This window comes from Eleutherodactylus coqui, chromosome 6 (assembly GCF_035609145.1).
Source record: "Eleutherodactylus coqui strain aEleCoq1 chromosome 6, aEleCoq1.hap1, whole genome shotgun sequence".
In the NCBI taxonomy this organism is placed as follows: Eukaryota; Metazoa; Chordata; class Amphibia; order Anura; family Eleutherodactylidae; genus Eleutherodactylus; species Eleutherodactylus coqui.
This window is the reverse complement of record NC_089842.1, coordinates 220,708,501-220,730,156: the sequence shown is the minus strand read 5'-3', so window position 1 is coordinate 220,730,156 and position 21,656 is coordinate 220,708,501. Positions and strand designations below refer to the sequence as shown.

At 50.1% G+C, this 21,656-nt stretch overlaps 1 protein-coding gene across 1 annotated transcript; it reads left to right on the top strand.

Annotated features, from left to right (window-relative positions):
* The first annotated feature begins 1,954 nt into the window (after positions 1 to 1,954).
* RIIAD1 (regulatory subunit of type II PKA R-subunit domain containing 1) lies at positions 1,955 to 13,202 on the top strand. Its single transcript, XM_066608862.1, has 4 exons — positions 1,955 to 2,109; positions 4,844 to 4,920; positions 6,320 to 6,366; positions 12,915 to 13,202. Exons 1-4 carry the CDS (start codon positions 2,044 to 2,046, stop codon positions 12,968 to 12,970), a joined length of 246 nt encoding a protein of 81 aa, XP_066464959.1. The 5' UTR covers positions 1,955 to 2,043; the 3' UTR covers positions 12,971 to 13,202.
* The last annotated feature ends 8,454 nt before the right edge of the window (positions 13,203 to 21,656 follow it).

The window sequence follows — 21,656 nt, the reverse complement described above, 5'->3', positions numbered from 1 at the left end:
CACTAAGTGGCACTATTACTGTGAGCGGGACACTGAATGGCACTATTACCGCGAGGGGGACACTAAGTGGCACTATTACTGTGAGCGGGACAACGAGGGACACTATTACCGTGAGGGGGACACTGAGGGGCACTATTACCGTGAGGGGGACACTGAGGGGCACTATTACAGTGAGGTGGACACTGAGGGGCATTATTACTGTGAAGGGGAAACTGAGAGGCACTATTACTGTGAGCAGGACACTGAGGGGCACTGTTACTGTGAGGGGTTCACTGAGGAGCACTATTCCTGTGAGGGGTTCACTGAGGGTCACTACTACCATGAGGGGGACACTGAGAAGCATTATTACCATGAGAGGGACACTGGGAGAACTATTACTGTGAGGAGAACACTAATGGGGCACTATTACAGTGGGGGGGGGGGGGTCACTATTACTGTGAGAGGGACACTGTGGGGCACTAATACTATGAGGCGGACACTGAGAGCACTATTACTATGAGCAGGTCACTGAGGGCACTATTACTATGAGGGGGACTATTACTGCGAGGGGGACACTGAGGGGCACTATTACTGTGAGGGGGTACACTGAGGGACACTATTACTGTGAGGGGGACACTGAAGGGTACTATTACTGTTAGGGGGACACTGAGGGGCACTAATACTGTGAGGGGGACACCGAGGGCCACTATTATTGTGAGGGGGACACTGAGGGGCACTATTACTGTGAGGAGCATAATAAGGGGCACTATTACTGTGAGGGGGACACTGAGGGGCACTATTACTGTGAGGGGGTCACTATTTCCGTGAGCAGGTCACTGACGGCACTATTACTGTGGGGAAGACACTGAGGGGCACTATTCCTGTGAGGAAGACACCGAGGGGCACTATTCCTTTGAGGGAGACACTAAAAGGCACTATTACTGTGAGGCGGGCAATAAGGGGCTCACTATTACTGTGAGGGGGACACTGAGGGCACTATTTCTATGACCAGGTCACTGAGGGGCACTATTACTGTAAGGAGGTCACTGAGGGGATCAAATACTATAAGGGTCACCGAGGGGCACTATTACTGTGAGGACACTGAGGGGCACTATTACTGTGAGGACACTGAGGGGCACTATTACTGTGAGGGGGAAACTGAGGGGCATATTACTGTGAGGCGGACACTGAGAGGCACTATTCCTGTGAGGTAGACACTGAGGGGTACTATTCCTGTGAGGGGGACACTGAGGGGTACTATTACTGTGAGGGGAACACTAGGGGCACTATTACTGTGAGGAGGACACCGAACGGCACTACTTCCATGAGGAGGACACCAAGGGGCACTATTACCATGAGAGGGAAACCGAGGGGCATTATTACCGTGAGTGGGGCACTGAGGGGCACTATTACAATGAGGGGGAAACTGAGGGGCATTATTACTGTGAAGGGGACACTGAAGGGCACTATTACTGTGAAGGGGACACTGAGGGGCACTGTTACTGTGAGGGGTTCACTGAGGGGCACTATTACCATGAGGGGGACACTGAGGGGCATTATTACTGTGAAGGGGGCACTGAGAGACACTATTACTGTGAGCAGGACACTGAGGGGCACTGTTACTGTGAGGGGTTCACTGAGGAGCACTATTACAGGGAGGGGGACACTGAAGGGCACTATTACAGTGAGGAGGACACAGGTATGTATTATATACGTGTATTATATACAGATGTGATGTATTACACATAGAGTATATCTGAAGGAATCGTCCACAACAATTCATAGCTTCCAGTGCGAGAGCTGTGGCCTCCGGCAGGACTTCCCCCCTTTTCCTGTGCGGCTCTGCTGTGTATATTCTGTTACGCTACGAACATTCTGTTATTATAGCACCTCACCCCCGTGACGTCACTCCGGGTCTCCATCTGGGCGGGGCCATCCAGATACACTGGTTGTCTCCATGGAAACAGCGGGGCGTGACTTCAGGACGGTCACGTCGAATGTATCTATGGCAATACGGGCAGCGACTTCTCAGACAGCCGGCCCTAGCAACTGAGCTCGGCGGAGATGTCGGCCGGCACGGATTCCGGGGCCCTGAACTGCGAGCAGCAGCGGCGGCTGCGGGACTGGAAGGTGAAGTATACCGAACGTTACAGTGCTGTCTCCGGGTAATGGCAACCTGGTTACTATGGACACCCTGAGTTACACTTAATGACTCCTTTACTTCCCACTTGGCAGCGCCACCTACACTCCTGTATATGCAGCCTCTATACACTGGGCGGTGCCTCCTACACTCCTGTATATGTAGCCTCTATACACTGGGCAGTGCCCCCCATAGTCCTGTATATACAACCTCTATTAACTGGGCAGCGCCCCTACATTCCTGTATATGCAGCTTCTATACACTGGGCAGTGCCCCCTATAGTCCTGTATATACAGCCTCTATACACTGGGCAGTGCCCCCTATAGTCCTGTATATACAGCCTCTATACACTGGGCAGTGTCCCCTATAGTCCTGTATATACAGCCTCTATACACTGGGCAGTGCCCCCTATAGTCCTGTATATACAGCCTTTATACACTGGGCAGCGCCCCCTATAGTCCTGAATATACAGCTTTTATACACTGGGCAGCGCCCCCTATAGTCCTGAATATACAGCCTTTATACACTGGGCAGCGCCCCCTATAGTCCTGAATATATAGCCTTTATACACTGGGCAGCGCCCCCTATAGTCCTGTATATACAACCTCTATACACTGGGCAGTGCCCCCTATAGTCCTGAATATACAGCCTTTATACACTGGGCAGTGCCCCCTATAGTCCTGTATATACAGCCTCTATACACTGGGCAGTGCCCCCTATAGTCCTGTATATACAGCCTCTATACACTGGGCAGTGTCCCCTATAGTCCTGTATATACAGCCTCTATACACTGGGCAGTGCCCCCTATAGTCCTGTATATACAGCCTTTATACACTGGGCAGCGCCCCCTATAGTCCTGAATATACAGCTTTTATACACTGGGCAGCGCCCCCTATAGTCCTGAATATACAGCCTTTATACACTGGGCAGCGCCCCCTATAGTCCTGAATATATAGCCTTTATACACTGGGCAGCGCCCCCTATAGTCCTGTATATACAACCTCTATACACTGGGCAGCGCCCCCTACACTCCTGTATATGCAGCCTCTATACACTGGGCAGCGCCCCCTACACTCCTGTATATACAGCCTCTATACACTGGGCACCGCCCCCTATAGTCTTGTATAGATAACCTCTATTCACTGGGCAACACCCCCTACACTCCTGTATATACAGCCTCTATACACTGGACAGTGCCCCATATAGTCCTGTAAGTACAACCTCTATTAACTGGGCAGTGCCCCCTACACCCCTGTATATGCAGCTTCTATTAACTGGGCAGTGCCCCCTACACCCCTGTATATGCAGCTTCTATTAACTGGGCAGTGCCCCCTACACTCCTGTATATGCAGCCTCTATACACTGGGCGGTGCCTCCTACACTCCTGTATATGCAGCCTCTATACACTGGGCAGTGCCCCCTACACTCCTGTATATGCAGCCTCTATACACTGGGCGGCGCCCCCTACACTCTTGTATAAACAGCCTCTATACACTCGGCAGTAACCCCTTATACTCCTGTATATACAGCCGGTACTGTTGTATCTTGACGCCACCGGAAGCTAGGGGTTTGACAGGCTTAGATGGAGGAACACCCCCTAGTTCCCGATTGGCTGCAGCTTTGTCGGCTGTGCCGTCCCCACAGCTCTGGACTCCATGAATGGCGTCTGACAGCGGGCACACAGCAGCGGTGAGGGCAGCAGAAGACAGCGGGAGAGACACGCCCCCACACGCCATCTATCACGAGTGAGGGCTGAGAGCAGCCGCACCATTCTGTGTCACCTCATCTCTCCAGCAGCTTGTCACCCCCCACTGTCCCCGGAGCCGCACTGCCGGCAACATTGTCCTCCCCCATCCAGCCATAATTCCCCCGGGCCCCGATGCTGCCGGCAATACTGTCCTGCCCCCGTGCTGTATCGCTGCTCACCTCACTCTATGAGGCCCCTCAGACGCTCTCCGTAGTTTGACCAGATGCGGCCGCTGATGGCTATTTCTCTCCTTTGCCTCCTCTCCCTTCAGCAGCTGTCACCAGCACCACTGCTGAGCGGCAGATGGGGAGCGGAGTAACCCTCAGCGGCCGCATCTCTGCACTACAGCAGCATGAGGGAGGACATTGTGGCCGGGGTCATCGCAGCGCTACAGCAATGCAGCCAATCAGCAGCTAGGGGCATGACAGAGGCGTTCCTCCATCTAAGGAATGTCAAACCCCTAGCTTCCGGTGGCGTCAAGGTACAACAGTACCTATACAGCCTCTATGCACTGGGCAGTGCCCCCTATACTCTGGTATTTATAGCTTCTATACATAGGACAGTGCCCCCTGCACTTCTATATATACAGCCTCATTATACTGGGCAGTGCCCCCTACATTCTGGTATATGCAGCCTCTATACACTGGGCAGCGCCCCCTACACTCCTGTATATGCAGCCTCTATACACTGGGCAGCGCCCCCTACACTCCTGTATATACAGCCTCTATACACTGGCAGTGCCCCCTACACTCCTGTATATACAGCCTCTATACACTGGGCAGCGCCCCCTACACTCCTGTATATACAGCCTCTATACACTGGCAGTGCCCCCTACACGCCTGTATATACAGCCTCTATACACTGGCAGTGCCCCCTACACTCCTGTATATACAGTCTATGGCTAGTGTCCGTGTATATATTTTTGTGTGTGTATATAATATATGCATGGCTTATAAATTTCCATCGTCCTGTTGTAGATTCAGACCCGGATCAGTAATGAGGAATATCTGAGGACCCACCAGGAAGTGAAGTTGCTGCTTTCTGAGTTCATCCGGTAATTATAGCACTTTGTTACCTCCGGCCCCGTCTCTGGTGACGTCATCAACGTCTGTGTTTTATGCAGAGTACCTCCTCCTATGATGAGTAACATGTCCTCTCTAATGTTCCTTATCTTGACATGGTGTCTCCGACGCGTCCCTTCCCCAGTGCGTCCCCCCCCCCCCCCGACGTGTCCCCTCCCCAGTGCGTCCCTCGCCCCGACGCGTCCCTTTCCCGACACGTCCCTTTCCCAGTGCGTCCTCCCCCCGACGCGTCCCTTTCCCAGTGCGCCCTCCCCCCGACGCGTCCCTTTCCCAGTGCGCCCTCCCCCCGACGCGTCCCTTTCCCAGTGCGCCCTCCCCCCGACGCGTCCCTTTCCCAGTGCGTTCTCACCCCGACGCGTCCCTTTCCCAGTGCGTTCTCCCCCCGACGCGTCCCTTTCCCAGTGCGTTCTCCCCCGACGCGTCCCTTCCCCAGTGCGTCCCCCCCCTTCCCCGACGCGTCCCTTCCCCAGTGCGTCCTTCCCCCCGACACATCCCTTCCCCAGTGCGTCCTTCCCCCCGACGCGTCCCTTCCCCAGTGCGTCCTCCCCCCGATGCGTCCCTTCCCCAGTGTGTCCTTCCCCAGTGCGTCCTCCCCCCCCCGACGCGTCCCTTCCCCAGTGCGTCCTCCCCCCCCGACGCGTCCCTTCCCCAGTGCGTCCTCCCCCCCCCCCCCGCCGACGCATCCCTTCCCCAGTGCGTCCTCCCTCCGATGCGTCCCTTCCCCAGTGTGTCCTTCCCCAGTGCGTCCCCCCCCCCCCCGACGCCTCCCTTCCCCAGTGTGTCCCCCCCCCCCCCCCCCCGACGCTTCCCTTCCCCAGTGCGTCCCTCCTTCTCCCCCGGATGCTTCCTTTATGCCCCCCCCCCCATCCCCGGACGCGGCCCTTCCCTAGTGTGTTCCTCCCCCTGACACGTCTCCCCCCGCAGACGCATCCCTTCCCCCACCCCACCCCGGACGCGTCCCACCCTGGATGCGTCCCTGCCACGGACGCGTCCCCTATCCCACTGCGTCCTTTCCCCGCTGTGCCTTCCCTTTGACGCGTGCTTCTCCAGTGTGTCCTTCCCTTTGACGTGTCCTCCCCAGTGCGCCCTCCCCCTGACATGTGCCGAGTATCATTTACATGTACGCCCTCCTGACATGTCCTCCTCGGATGCATCCTCCGCTGATGTATGGCGGGTGGCTTCCTGCGTGCTAGCCCCCCCTTCCCCACCTGAAGTGCGACTGGTCGCTCCCTGTGTGTGGCGGATCGATCCATGCGTTTGGCCATCCCCCCCCATGACGTGTGGCGGGTCAGTCCATGCATGTGGCACCAATGGCTCGTGTCGAGTCACTCCCTGCCTGTCCTCTCATAATGTAATTTCTTTTTTTTCAAGTGACGTTTTATTGAGGAGACCTGAAAACATTCGAGAATTTGCAGCAGGTGAGAAATGATCCAGCATGTTCACAAATGTTCTTCCCCTCTCATCCGACATACACCGGACCTGGAGCCACTCTTGGACTCCGGACGTGATATGGGTGCAGTGTCACTTTTATCAGCTCTGTGATACGTTGAATAAGGAATGCCGATTTCTTCCGAAAGTCATCTTAAGGGTTGGCGCTGCAATCAATCCTACACCGTGCGATCAGACGACATCCGGCCTCTGACCTGTTCAGTCAAAACGCTTCCAGTTGTCTCAAATTTTTCCACAACTTGAGAGTTCAGGATGGTATCTGTTAGGTCCTTGACCAGACTTATTCTGAACTGCCGGGCCGCTGTTAACATGAACCCGTTCATATAATATGCAGACCACATGAATGAACCAGTGGTAAAATGAAAGTTGCACTGTGATTAGTTGCAGATTGTGTAAACTTTCTCTACTGCTCATAGCAACCAATCATGGATAGAGCTTTCATTCTTCATTGTACTGTGGTAAAATGAAAGCTGCTCTGTGATTGGTTGTAGTGTTTTTGAACACTGCTGCCTGTAGCAACCAATCACAGTGCAGCTTTCGTTCCTCATTGTGCTGTGATTGGCTGCTAGGGGCCAAAGAGACTGTTTCCATAAATTGGCTCTATAATGTTTGTCCCGGTCGGTGTTTACAAGGAACAAGACAGAAATGGCAAAGTTATTGGTACTAATAATGCCATTTTTAATTGTTTTCTCTGTGACATTGTGTGTCTGCGCATCCTGCTGAGACTTATGAATACAATGCAGCAGCTGCAGTAGAGACTGAACAAGCATCACTCAAAGCGGCCATACTTACTGATACAAGAATGTAAGGGCAGGTACAAACAGCAGCTCCTAGCACTATGCAGAAAGGCAAAATATTAAGAAAAAGGAAGAATAGGAAACATTAAAAAAAACAGGATGGATGAACACAAAACTTACACACTTGCTAAAAAGAAAGAAAAATATGTTAATCAAGTTGAAAGAGGGGGAAATATCTAAAGAAGAATATAATGCGGTCTGCAGAAACTGTAGGGCAAGTGTCAGAAAAGGCAGAGCTAATAATGAATTGAGGCTTGTAAGAGAAACCAAAAGCAATAAAGGATTTTGGGGTCAAAATCAAAAGAAAAGTCAGAGACACTATAGGATGTTTACAGGATAAAACATGGTGAATTGGTTAAAAATTATGTTGAGAAGCCAAATGTTTAAATTCCTATTTTGTATCTGTTTTCTCTCAGAAAGTAGATGTAACATCAGCTGATCTTCCCTGTGCTATCGGGGAATAAAATAATGCAGGCTATATATAAGCAGAGAGATGGTGAGGGAAAACTTAGCTAACTTAAATGCATTCAAGTCTCAAGGTCCAGATGAATTACATCCTAGGATACTAAATGAAGAAGCAGAGGTATTTGCTGAGCCACTCGCCATAATTTTTGAAAATTCCTGGAGAACAGGAGAAGTCCCAGAAGATTGGAAAAAGGCAAATGTCCCCATCTTCAAAAATGTGAATCCGGAAACTACAGGCCTGTGAGCCTGACTTCTATACCAGGAAAGATCTCTGAACAAATTATTGAACAGCATGTGTGCAAGTACTTGGATGAGAATGGAGTAATTACCAGAGCCAGCATGGGTTTTTAACAAGCAAATCATGCCAGACAAATCTAATTTCCTTCTATGACAGTATCACTGACTGGGTTGATCAGGTAAATGCGGTGGATATAGTATACCTTGACTTTAGTAAAGCATTTGACAAAGTATCTCATACCATATTTATTGAAAAAATGACCAAATATAGGATTGACAAGGCAACTGTTAGGTGGATTCACAACTGGCTGCGTGATCGTACTCAAAGAGTGGTTAAAAATGTATCAAGTGGGGTACCACAAGGCTCTGTCCTCGGCCCAGTGCTGTTCAATATTTTTATAAATGATCTGGATGAGGGAATTGATGGGAAACTGATCACATTTACAGACGACGCAAAGCTAGGAGGGATAGCTAACACTAGGGAAGAGAGGGAGAGTATTCAAAAAGATCTAGAAGAGCTTGAAGAGTGGGCAGCGACAACAGAATGGTATTTAGCAAGGAGAAATGCAAAGTCCTACATCTGGGCAAGAAAAGTGAAGAAAGCACTTACAGAATGGGAGGAATTGAGCTAAGCCGCAGCACTACATGTGACAAAGACTTGGGTATACTAATAAATCACAGCCTGAACAGACATCTGTGATTCTGCACTGTTGGACTAGATGATCCTGGAGGTTCCTTCCAATTTTACCATTCTATGTGATTGCTAGTGGTGGTGGTCACTAGACCCAGTGGTATGTCATCTTTTGTAGTGCTGGATGTTATTAGACCTGGGATGTGTGATTTGCTGGTGGTCCCTGGACCCATGGTCTGTCATCGCTGGAAATGCTAGCTGTTGCTAGACCCAAGATGTGTCATCACTGGTAATTGTCACTAGACTCTGGGTGTGGGCTTTGCTGGTGGTCACTAGACTCCAGGTGTGTCATCGCTGTTAGTGGTCTCTCAACATGTGTGTGATTGCTGATGGTGGTCACTAGACTCGGGGTGTGTCATCGCTGTAATGGTCACTAGACTTGGGATCTGTGATTGCAGGTAGTGCTAGTGGTCACTTGATCCAGGATGTGTCATCTTTGATAGAGCTGGTGGTGGTCCCTAGATCTGGGGTGTGTAATCGTTGGTGGTGCGCACTAGATTCGTAGTGCGTGATTGCTGGTATCACTGGTGGTAGTCACTAGACCCAGTCATATTTTTGCTGGTGATCATTAGACCGGGGGTTTTATCACTGGTGGTGGTCACTAGACCCAGAGTGAGTGATAGCTGGTGATGATGGTCACTAGACCCGGGGTGTGTCATCGCTTGTAGTACTGGTAGTGATCGCTAGATCCGAGGTCTGTCATCGCTGGTTGTGCGGCTGATGGTCACTAGCCTCAGGGAGAATTATTGTTGTTGGTGGTGCTCACTAGACCCGGGGAGCCCAGTAAGGGATGGAGGAGCTGCAAACCTACAGGAATGGGCTGCGGGGACGAGTGGCTGTAGAGGCTAAGCAGTGTCCGCTGTGTGGGGGGCTTCAGAGGATAGATGACAGGGTGACAGCCCCTCCGAGCTTTATTTGTAAGGACATCGCCAGGCTCCTCCGATGCTTCATGATATTTTGGAGGGAAGAATCCATCACTGAGAAGGACGCCGAGCTGGAGGACAGAAAACGCATTATCTCGTTTCTCACGTCGTCCATCACGATCGCAGCCGGCGCGTCACTGACTGATACTTTATATCGTAAAACTGTCAAGACAAATAGCAGGAATAATGTGGATGTTCATGGATTAGGAGCCGGCGGTAGCATTGCTCCCTGGAGTGCAGCGCTGCTTGTTTCTCCCTCAAGTACTGTGTATACAGTTAGTGTTTAAGAGCTGTCGCTGCACCGCGGTGCTGTCTTACACACACCGCAGAGGGTAACCCTACCGCCTAAACCCTGCCACTAGGTTTACGCCATCCATCAGTTATATACACTGAATGGCACCTTCATCAGAGCCTCTTCCCCTGTCACGATTGGCTCTTATGGAGATTCTCCCCGTGACCCCGGAGTTCAGCATAGTTTTCCATGGCTCAGTTTCAGTGTGAATCCACATTAGATGGGAAAATCCAGTGATCGGAGTGACTTCCAACGAGGCCAGTCATTGGTGCTAGACCAGCAGGGGGCTCCCTGCCAACCAGTGTGTGGGGGAGGGGGGTGTTTATCATGTAACGGTATGGAGAGTATTCCGAGAATGGTGTGATTCAAGAAAACAGCCAGCAAAATGGGATTCTGTTGATGGAAACAACTGATCACTGAAAGGGGTCAGAGGAGGATGTCGGGAATCATTTTGACCAACAGGCACTGCAAAGTTGGCCTAATACAACGCTGGGTCTCCAACTAACATGTCCGAACGCACAACTCGCCGTTCCTTAGCACGGATGGACTATAACAGCAGGTGACCAGTTCCAGCGCCATTGTGTCTAAGAGAAAAAGAAAGATGAGACTCCAGCGGGCAAAAGAGCGCAAACTGAGCAGCAGAAAAACATCATCTGGTCAGATTAATCCAGATTTCTGTTGAATTATGCCAATGGGAGGTCAGAAATCGACACAAGCCGCATGAATCAACGACCCCATTGTGGAGGTAGAGTAATGGTGTGGGTAAGGTTTTCTTGGCGCACCCTGAAACCTGTGGATGGACATCATGAATTATTGATGCTGCTCTGAAGGCCAAAGGTGGTCCAACGTGCTACTAGATGGGGAAGGGCTCTAAAAAAAAGGGGCCTTTCACTTTATAGGACAGGGAAGATTACAATAGTCTCCATGGGCATGATCAGGGCAATGTACATAACTGGACCTGCCTCACAATCCCTTTCTTGTCATACTTTAACGTATCCTGTGGACTCCAACAGCATTAGGGCTAAGGGGGTTGGCGAGCAGGAGCAAGCACCCTCCCATGTCCGCTGTGTCCTGTCATGTACTGTAGCCATGTCTGGCGCCAATTTACAGAACTCCAATGCAGTCATTGTGGATCGTGTACCTCAGATTTTCAATTGGTTTTGCGCCATTATTATGGCTGTAAGGGAATACATGACACACGTACATCACCATACAGTCCTCCATGATGATGCAACACGCCAGTTTTCACGTTTCCTGGGTGTTTTCGTCTATGTATCTCCTGGGAATGATTGGGGCAGATTCTCTGCGTGCCGCTAATATTACCACAAGCAGCCATGTATACCACCCCCTCTGCCATCTATAATAACAGATTATTATAACTGTATGCCAGCAGGGACATGCTTACCTTCCTGTAATGAGGCCCAGGATGCGGCCTGGTACCGCTCATCCTCAGGGAACGTCAGAGCTGATGGAAAACTGGGGATTTCCATGGCTGCAGGCCGGATACGATAGTATGTAAGGAACTTAACTAGTGCAAGAAAACAACCACCAGCAGTGGCGGCTGCATGCAGGGTACCTACAGGCCCGCTGCAAACGGATTACGTCTTCCATTGCTTTTACCTGTTCCGTCTGCCGTATGCAGAGTACAGGAATGGAGGGTCTTGGGAACAAGCAGGCAGATGCAGCGGACCTTCTGACCACTGTAAATGGAGGCAATGACAGCTCGTGTCTGCTGATATGCTCCAGACGGCCCCAAAAGATCCATTATGGCCTTTATGAAATCATATTACAGCCGTGTAATGTAGTTACACAGTAACGCACACGGACCCGTTTCTATGGAGATGAGAGCGAGTAGAAAGCAGATTTTCCACACAGGCAACATTAACCCCATATGTAGCAAAGAGGAGCAGGATATAATTGATCATCTAGTCTGAAAACAGGCAGCTGCAAGCATAATAATCTGATCACACCTAGAACACCCAGACCCAATCCTCATGTCTAGCATCATCTGATTACACCTAGAACACCCAGACCCAATCCTCATGTCTAGCATCGTCTGATTACACCTAGAACACCCAGACCCAATCCTCATGTCTAGCATCGTCTGATTACACCTAGAACACCCAGACCCATCCTCACGTTTATAGTCTGATTACACCTAGAACACCCAGACCCAATCCTCATGTCTAGCATCGTCTGATCACACCTAGAACACCCAGACCCATCCTCACGTTTACAGTCTGATCACACCTAGAACACCCAGACCCATCCTCACGTTTACAGTCTGATCACACCTAGAACACCCAGACCCATCCTCACGTTTACAGTCTGATCACACCTAGAACACCCAGACCCATCCTCACGTTTACAGTCTGATCACACCTAGAACACCCAGACCCATCCTCACGTTTACAGTCTGATCACACCTAGAACACCCAGACCCATCCTCACGTTTACAGTCTGATCACACCTAGAACACCCAGACCCACGCTCATATCCAGTGTTTTCTGATCACACCGAGAATACCTAGCTTGATCCTTGTATACCTACAATCATCTGATCACATCTAGAACACCCAGCCCCATCTTCATGTCTCCAATCACCTGGTCACACCTAGAACAGTTGTTCATGTGTGACATGATCTATTGACACATAGAACCCTTGCCTACTAACTTCGAATCCCATTTGCATTTTTAAGGGTGGTTGTTCTGGATTAGGGAAGAGGTTCTGCTTTTGTTTTCTCCATATCCGGCCCACCCGTGCACACTCTTCCTCGGACTGTTCAGTATTGCAGCTCTTGAATGAGAATTATCTGCAGTATCAGAAGCTCCCATGGACAAGAGTGGTGCTGTTTCTGGAATAATGCAGATCCTTCCTTTTAAACCTGCATTACCCCATTGAGTAGATCACACGTTGGCCGCTATTTGTGATGTCAGATACCTGGGTAGGGGAGGGGGCTGCATATGACACTTCTGATGGTCGGGAGACATACTAAACTATATTGTGCTGCGGGTGGAGGGTTCTGGGTGGCTGTGGTGCCAGTGTGACGTGTCTCAGAAGACCAGTGTTGAGGTCAGTCTTGTAGTAGAGATCTTACTATCTGGCCTTGTAGATTACTTTACAGACCCGGCCCTGCGAGACAAGATCCAGGAGAAGAGAAGACCCTGATGTTCAACCCCCAAGAATGAACGGTGAAAAATCTGGCACTGAACTACAGCGGATCTTCTCTCCATCATATTGGTCACCATCCCTTCATCCATTCCAGTCTGACGTATGGAGTGACTATTGGGGACATCTGCTGGTCCTCATCTATGGTGGACAGGGAGGTGTGATGTCCGCCAGACCTTCTCCACTCTCATAGCTCCTCCTGTCTCTGATTACATCTATATATAACAATCAATAGCTTTGTCATAGCTTTATCTTATACTGACCCATTCACCTTCAGAACTGAAATCACAATTCTGTTAGTTTCCTGCTAGTTTTTAAGCCACATCTTCCCAGTGCCCGTTACTTGCCTGGGTATATTCTGCTGTGGTGCACAGTGAGAGATGTAGCGTTTACACCAGGAAGGTGCAGCACCAGAGAGACTGATGATGTGAACATGCACAATCATGTGGGTCGTGAGCAGCAGTTGCAGAGCTCACGTTCCCCTACTGCCCCCTGCTGGTTCAGTGTCTGTACAGAGCACATAGTGCTGTGGTACATAGTGAGAGATGTAGTATTTACAACAGGTGGTGACGGATTAACCGCAGTTATGTGTATCGTAGATAGGTGGTCACAAAAATGGCACTGTTCTTTGACGTGAAGATATTGCAAGATACCAGTGCGCCATATTGTTCAGTGTGTTGCTCTCCGGATAAGTAAGTCCTGCAAGGTCAGACATGCACAGTAAAGGGGCCCAAATGCCATAGTATACAGTGCATATACATGATAAAAGGTGCATTCTGCACCGATAACTCGATCACAGTCATTTCCTGAAGTATATTCCTTGTCAAAGACACTCCTGCGTCCCCAGAAGAAGTTGTTCTGCTGTAAAACCTGGCATTCAGTTCCATCTCAGGTAGATCTGTAATGATGGGAGTTGTGGTGATTAGATGAACGGTCTTGTCACCTGAGACCCTAATAGTGGTTCCCCCCTTGGCCTATTAAAGGCTCTCAGAGGCCCCTTGTATGTAGTGACCTCTTCTTCCGCTTGTGTAGAGCTTGTTGACCACTAGACGCCTCTACGACACAGAGAAGAGATTTCACCCCGTTACCAGAGTCTGAGAGGGGCGCATTATTGGGATGTGAGAAGCTGGATGGTCATATCGATGAATTGTCCCCCACCAGGCTGTTCTGACCAGACTCTCAGGAGGTGTTGGGACCAGTGGATGTGTGAGGGCACACAAGCTGACCGGGCTCAGGACGCCTCCTACAGACCACCAGTCTGTAGCCACTTGTGTTCCTCTCATGGTGGCTTCCAAAAGACAGAAGGATAATGCTTGGCCGCACACACAAGGGGGTCACAGGAGCTCCCACAACATTGTCACACTTCCATGGCCGCCCGGTCTCCAGATTTATCACCAACAGAACATGTCTGGGACCATCTGGGTCAACAACTTCCAAAGCCTACGAGTTTACACGATCTAGAGGTTCAGTTACTGCAAATGCGGAGCGATATGATGAAGGATACCATACAGAACCTGTATGCCTCCATGCCCACCCATATCACATCTTGTATCAAAGCTAGAGGCAGTACAACAAGGTTCTATAGCCTCCATGCCCCCCATATCCCATCTTGTATCCAAGCTAGAAGCGGTACAACAGGGTACTAGAGCCTCCATGCCCATCTGACAACTCTTTCTAGGTGAGGGATGTTCCTGACAATGAGTGCACTTTGTACTGCTGTGAACAGTAAGAGGAGGTTAGAGAGACGTCTTCTAGAATATCTGATTGTGTTATGAGAGTCTGACGGACACAGAAGAGGTTCTTGGGGACTAAAGGATGCACAGATGATTGAACCCTCAGCATCCTATGGCTCCAAACCAACCACTGTTATTCATAGTCCATTCAGTTCCTAGAAAGCGCGGCCGGTCACAGGGCAGCCTCCATAACGTGGGTGTTCTCCTATAAACATGGCTCAGTGAGAAGACAAGAGCTGGCCCTGCCTTGTCGGAGTGAGCATCCTGGTAACGAAAGCCTTTGTTCCTCGCGCTCTTGCCGCCAGAGCGCACACTGGAGCAGGGCAACAGATAGGATGGAAATGAGAAAGAGTCCATGGAGAACGAGACCATTGTTATCATAGATCTTTAGCGTAGAGCCAGCAGAGCGCGCTCACGGGACGCAGCCCAACCTGGCTAGTTGTATAGGGTGTTCCCTAGCCAGCCTCATGTTCTCCACGGCCCGCACCCTCTTGGATAATTCACAGCGTTCTTCAGAGGACGCAGCTGACTCTCATCCAGGAGATAAGACCCTATTCTGGCAGCGGCTTCTATCCACAACACCTCTGCTCCCTCCCAGAGCACCTGAGTCTGTCAGTATGCCAAGACCCAGTTACAGCTGCCACCATCAATAGAAATGTCCTTTCAGGCCTGTCCCTCACATCACATGGCATCTGTCAGTCCTGGAGACGTCCACAGAACATTGGAGAATGCGGTGGCCATGTTTCTTGGCATGCAGCTAGACGCAGGTGCTCTCGGAGAATAGACAGTGACAGAGGTGCGTGGCGCTGTTGGAGGAGGGGATTCACAGAAGATAAACCGCTGCCAACAGAGGGTCTTATCTCTTGGATGAGATTGAACTGCAGCCCCCAGAGAACGCCATGAAATATTTATGAGACCGACATGGAGACTGGCCGTGAATACAGAGCAGAGCTCATACATGGGACACTGTCACCAGGAGGGAGAACGACAGCAGGAATCACAAACGTATCCAAGAAGAGGGAAATCTTTACACCGGATACGGACAGGCCAACCTCTGAGACATCTGCCCCCTAGTGGTCAACATAATAGGGACGCTGGCTGAGCAGGTGGCCAGACGAGATCTCCATAGGTTCCAAAGCAGCTGACTATTGTTCCAACGCTGGAGTACAAACTGCTACCGTAGTAAGTGAAATTCTGTGCAGACTAAAGCCTGGTTTAGACAACAATTATCGCTCAAAAAATCTTTTCAGCGATAATCGTTATATGCTTTTTACAGCGTAAGGTGATCGCCCAAACGTTGAGCGATCACCTTGCGCTCCGAGCGGAGGATGCAGAAGACAAGCTGGGTGGTCTCGCTTGTCTTCTGCATCCAGGTGTTCTCTGCTTGGAGCGCCCGGCTGTTATACAGCCGAGCGGGAGATGCAGAACACAGCTGGACAGCTGTGTTCTTCATACCCCGCCTGTCTTCAGGGAGCGGGATACAGCTGAAAAATAGTATCAGCTGTATCCCGCTGTGAATTCCTGATTGCTGATCTTCCAGCATGCTAAAAGATCAGATACGGCGTTACGAAAACTGGACGATGTCAGTGCAGGTAGACACAACGATTATCGCTCAAAAGACTCCTTTGAGCGAAAATCGTTGTGTCTAAATCAGCCTTTAGGGTATGTTCGCATCAGTGGGCTTTTTTTTCAGCCATGAAAAACTGGATACATTTTTAGTGCAATTTTCATAGATTGTGATTTTTCCATGCAATTTCAATGCATTTTGCATAAAAAGAAAAACACGTGCTGGGCCAAATGATGTAAAGTTCCTTCCCCCTTTTTTATGGTTACCATGGTTACATGCAGTTGCATCAAACAAGTCCAATCTGCAATCCGCTTTAGCTGCACGCATAGATTTGAATGACATGATGCGACTTTTTTTTTTTTTTTTTTTTTTTTGCTTGGGTCGTTCGTCCGCTAGGACAAAAAAATCACATGTGTAAACAAAACCATTTAAAATAATTTACTTTACTTCCGTCTAATTTTTTAAGGCTGAAATCTGGTCCTAAAGATCAGTTGTGTGCACATAGCGTAAATGCTCGTTCACATGGGCATGTGCAATTTCGGTCTGTGAAAAGCCTGTGCATGTTGCGTGGGTTTTTGATGCGTGTGCACGTTTTTCACATCTGCATTGCATCCGAATTCATTGCGTTTTTAACGTGTGCAAAAAGAAAAGCAATTAGTCCTAATTATTGTCATTCTTGGCAACATGCCTAAAAAACGCAGAGAATACTCATGCAACTGCAGATCTGCTGCACATTTACACAATCCCATAGACTTTAAAGGGCTGTTTCAGTCTATTAATTACGCAAAAAAAAAATAGGATCCGCTGCTTTGGGTTTTCTTTTTTTTTTTTTTTTTTTTTTTTTTACACGAATGATCAGTACATGAAAAAACTGCTCCTCTGAATACATCAATGTAAAGTGATGATTGATGCGGTCCATATTGCGTCTGTAAGGCCTCATGTCCACGGGTAAATTAATATTTAAAATCCGCAGCGTTTTTCCCGCACGCGGATCCGCGCCCCCTAGGGATGCATTGGACACCCGCAGGTAGTTAAATACCTGCGGATGTCATTTTTCCCTTCAGGCGCGGATCTGCGTGCAGGAAAAAAAAACGGACATGCTCCATTTTAGTGCGGGTCTCCCTCGGGACGGCTCCCGCAGGCTTCTATTAAAGCCTATGGAAGCCGTCCGGATCCGCGGAACACCCATACCAGAATTAAAACTCACCTGTCTTGGACGTTGCAGGTCTCCCTTCCTTCCCGGCCGGATCTTCTTTCTTCGGCCCGGCGGATGTGCCCCGGCGCATGAGCGAGGCACACTGCCGGCGGGCCGAGCACATTCGCCGGGCCGAAGAAAGAAGATCGGGCCGGGAAGGAAGGAAGAACCGCAGCATCCGGAGAGGTGAGTTTATTCTTATTTTTTGGCCTCATGTCCGCGGGGGAGGAGGGACTCGCTACGGATTCTCCATGAAGAATCCGCGGCGGGCCTGATTTTCCCCGTGGACACGAGGCCTAAAAGATATGGACAGAAAATACGCCCGTGTCAGTCAGCCCTAAGAGTAGAGGAACATTCGTGAGTGTGAGGAAGGGTCACTATTTGGGTGGACAGGCACAATTTTCCCGTCCACGGCGTAGTCGCTGGTGAATCCCTGGAGGTACAAAAGAGTATCCTCAACTATGCTTCCTGCTAATAACCGCTCATCCGTAGCAGCACATTCTACAGGCCACAAGGAGACTACAAGCTGCTGCCTGCACACCTGTCAACTCATTCCTGTCCGGGCGATCATCACTGCCCACCTCCACCCCACTACCAGCATCACTATCAATGTGTCTGATCTGACGCGGCCGTGTAATACGCCGCAGCGAGACGAGTTAGTCACCAGGGCTTGATACAAGTAACGGGCATGGAGAATGAGCCGAGTGTAAGCTCCTGGGTGCGCGTGCAAAGTCTGTACCAGGGGCACCAACGATCATATCTCATGAATAGCATTGGCACAGAGTATGGCTGCACCCTTACACACCCCTGGTCCTGCTGACCCATCCATATACCCAGTCAGTCTGTCACCCCAGATTAGGAGCACCCCACAAGTCCTGACTGCCCTTGTTAGGCAGGGATGTGGGAGGTCTGCGAAAGCTGGGGGAATAATCTTGTCGGACCAGACCCAGAACCATAGTGATATATCCTGCAGATTATTACACCACTGACCTCTAGAGATATGCAGAACATCGCTCTGTCCTCTCTACCTCCTGATATATAGTAATATATCCTGCATTTTTGCCAAAATAAAGCATAATATACCAATACAAGACAAAAAATATATATATACTTCCGACATCACCCACCACGCCCCCTCATGAGAGGAGACAAAGATAGTAACATCATCAGCATATGCCACTGTCCTCAAGGCCGAAGCCGGGACCCCCGGGTCCACCCTCACCCCCGCCAACGGTCCCCATCTACCCTTCTGATGAAGGGATCGACAGCAAACGCATACAGTAAGGGGCTCAGAGGGCATCCCTGGCGGATGCCCGAGCCAACTACGAAAGGATGGCCAACCCAACCGTTCACAAGTGGGAAAGTTTTAGCTCCTGAATACAAAGTTTGTCTGTAACCCCCCGCCCCAGAGCGCAGTCGAGTAGTGAAGTACTCGAAAATCGCGGTGCTCGATTGCGAAATCGCCCTTACCGAGTACGTTCGCTCATCTCTAATCTTTACCCTTTGACAGAATAATTATGGCTGACTTCCTCATTGACCCAGGCAAAACACCTGAGGATAGACATTCATTGAAAACCTTGGTCAAGAGGGGAACCAAAACTTCCTTAAAGGCTTTATAAAACTCAGATGTTGCCAACAGGCATCTCCCAAACAATGTGCACACTAACCAGGTGGGCTTTGTCAGGGGGAGAGAAGCCAGAGACAACGGAATAAAAACCCTGCTTCTTATTTCTAAGGCTCGAGACAATGCTAATCTAAGGTGTCTGTTGTCGGTGGATGTGGAGAAGGCCTTTGACAGGGTACACTGGGAGTTTCTTGCAGCAACCCTTGAATAGATAGGCCTGGATCCTAAATTCTTGAGCAGAACACTCGTCCTTTACGCTTGCCCTATAGTCAGGGTCAGGATAAACGGCACACTCTCTTCCCCCATCCACATTGGGAATGATACCAGGCAAGGCTGCCCCCTGTCCCCTCTGTTACACGTATTAGTGATGAAGCATCTAGCGACAGCAATCAGAAACAACCCGAACATTAGCGGACTGACAGTGGGGGGGGACCCATTATAAAGCGGCCTTATGCGCAGACGATCTGTTATATATCACACAACTGTGCATCACCCTTCCTTCTTTAATAGAAGAATTCGAGAGATTTGGCCACCTATCCAATTTTAAAATTAACCCTTTGCAATCCAATTTTGGATTCAGGGTTTCCTAGGGGGCTTTTTCTTTCGGCCATTATACAATGGCGCCGTCTGCTGGCTACAGCCAGTACTGCGGTATGGAACATGCTGGAGAGGGCCCCGACAACAGAGCGACCAGTAATATACAGTAAGAATACCCTGCTGGACATCTTCAAACATCAAGCTGTACAGCCTTCAATCAGAATATCTTCAGATGTCAGACAGTGGATTGGAAAAGGTTAACTACAGCAAAACTGAAACCCTAAATATATCCCTGGGACCAGGGACGAGAAAACACATAATAGACACTACCCCTTTAGGTGGCAACAAGAGGCCATAAAATACCTTGGAATATATAGCCCAACGGATCACTCCATGAATTATTCTCCATGAACCACTCCACCCTGTTGGACCGCACTCTAAAAGACCTCTCTGCCTACTCCACCAAAGTCTTGTCATGGTTTGGGAGGATACATACCATTAAAATGGACGTCCTACCCTGTTTCTTATACATTTTCCAGGCCATCCCGATTATGGTACCCCAAACATTTTTAAACAAACTAAAGTTGGCCTTAACCAAATTTATTTGGGGGGGGACAGAGACCGTGAGTGGGTATGTGCACGTTGTCATACCCCAAATCAAAAGGAGGAGCAGGTTTGCCTGACTTTAAAAACTTGTTACCATGCAGCGGCTGCGGGTCCTCCCGGGGCGGCCGGGCGCTGGGTCCCGCGGTCGGGGCGCGTCTCCGCGGCTTGTCGTCCGGCTGCCAGGGGCGCGGGTGGCAGGTCGGCGCTGTGTGCGCGCTCGTGGAACCGGGCGGCGCTGCGTGCCTGTGATTGTGGATCTGTGCATGAGCTCCTGTATATTAGATCCTGCTGGGATGCAGCATGCTTGAGGAAGGCTTAGTACAAGCCGAAACGCGTCGCATTGTAAATTTGTTTTAAATTTATTAAATTTGACTCACAAGAATACGCTTTTCTCTACTGGGTTTTCTGCCTTCCTGGATGTGAGGGGTGCCAGGAGATCGGGCACCCCCAAACAAGTAAGAACCCGATATTTATTGATACAGCTTAACGGAGCGCTGAAGTATTTTCCTTCTGTCCTGATTGCATATTAGAGTCACTTTGGTGAGAAATTGCTTGAACCGCAAAATCTCGTCACTCGGACTCCGTCTGAGCCAGCTCGTACTTTGACCAGAAGAGCTCCAGCCCCTCCGGTCTCACGAAGCTGACATCAAACAAAGAGGTCCTGAAGGGATGATTTATGGCAAAGATGTCACTCACCCTGAATTCCATCCCGAGGAGAAGCTACACCATCCCAGCACCGCTAGGGGATGCATCACTGCCTCCCCATCGGAGACGGACCACATTCCTCCTGCCCCCCGCCCGGCTGTAGGAAGTGCTTTTCACCCTCTATAGTGACCGACCTCTCTCCTCTGTTAAGATAAGAACAGCTCATGTGACATGGGGGCCCTGAAGCCAGGAGGAGAAGGTCCCCCACTTACCGGCAACACTTGCATAGCTGCTTGGAGCCACCACCACTGGGGGGGCAGATGGACTAGGGCCCCAATGCTCCCCAAATCACCAGACACAACTACCAGACACTCCAGAACCAGACACAACTCCACCTGACAGATTCTTCACACCCCCAGCCTCTCCTTTTATCACACCACTCGCTATCACACTATCATTATCCCTCCCCTCATCATTCACACCTTTATCTGCGACCAGACCAGTAACAGCTCTCCTCCTGGCTAGGGGAGCAAGAGGCACATGGCGGCCCGGAGGACCCCTGCTACCTCCTCCCACACCTGCAGGAGAGAAACACAGGGTAGGCTTCTTAAAGACAGCTTCCTCTTGCCAACTCAATCCCGGCAAAAGAAATTCAACAGGAAAGGGCCACCAAATCTGCCCTTTTAGAATAGGGGCCACCCAATGCTAGACATCCATTCTTCACTGGGCCCACCGCAAGGTTGTTCTGGGGGCCACCCGATGCCGGATAAACCCCTGCC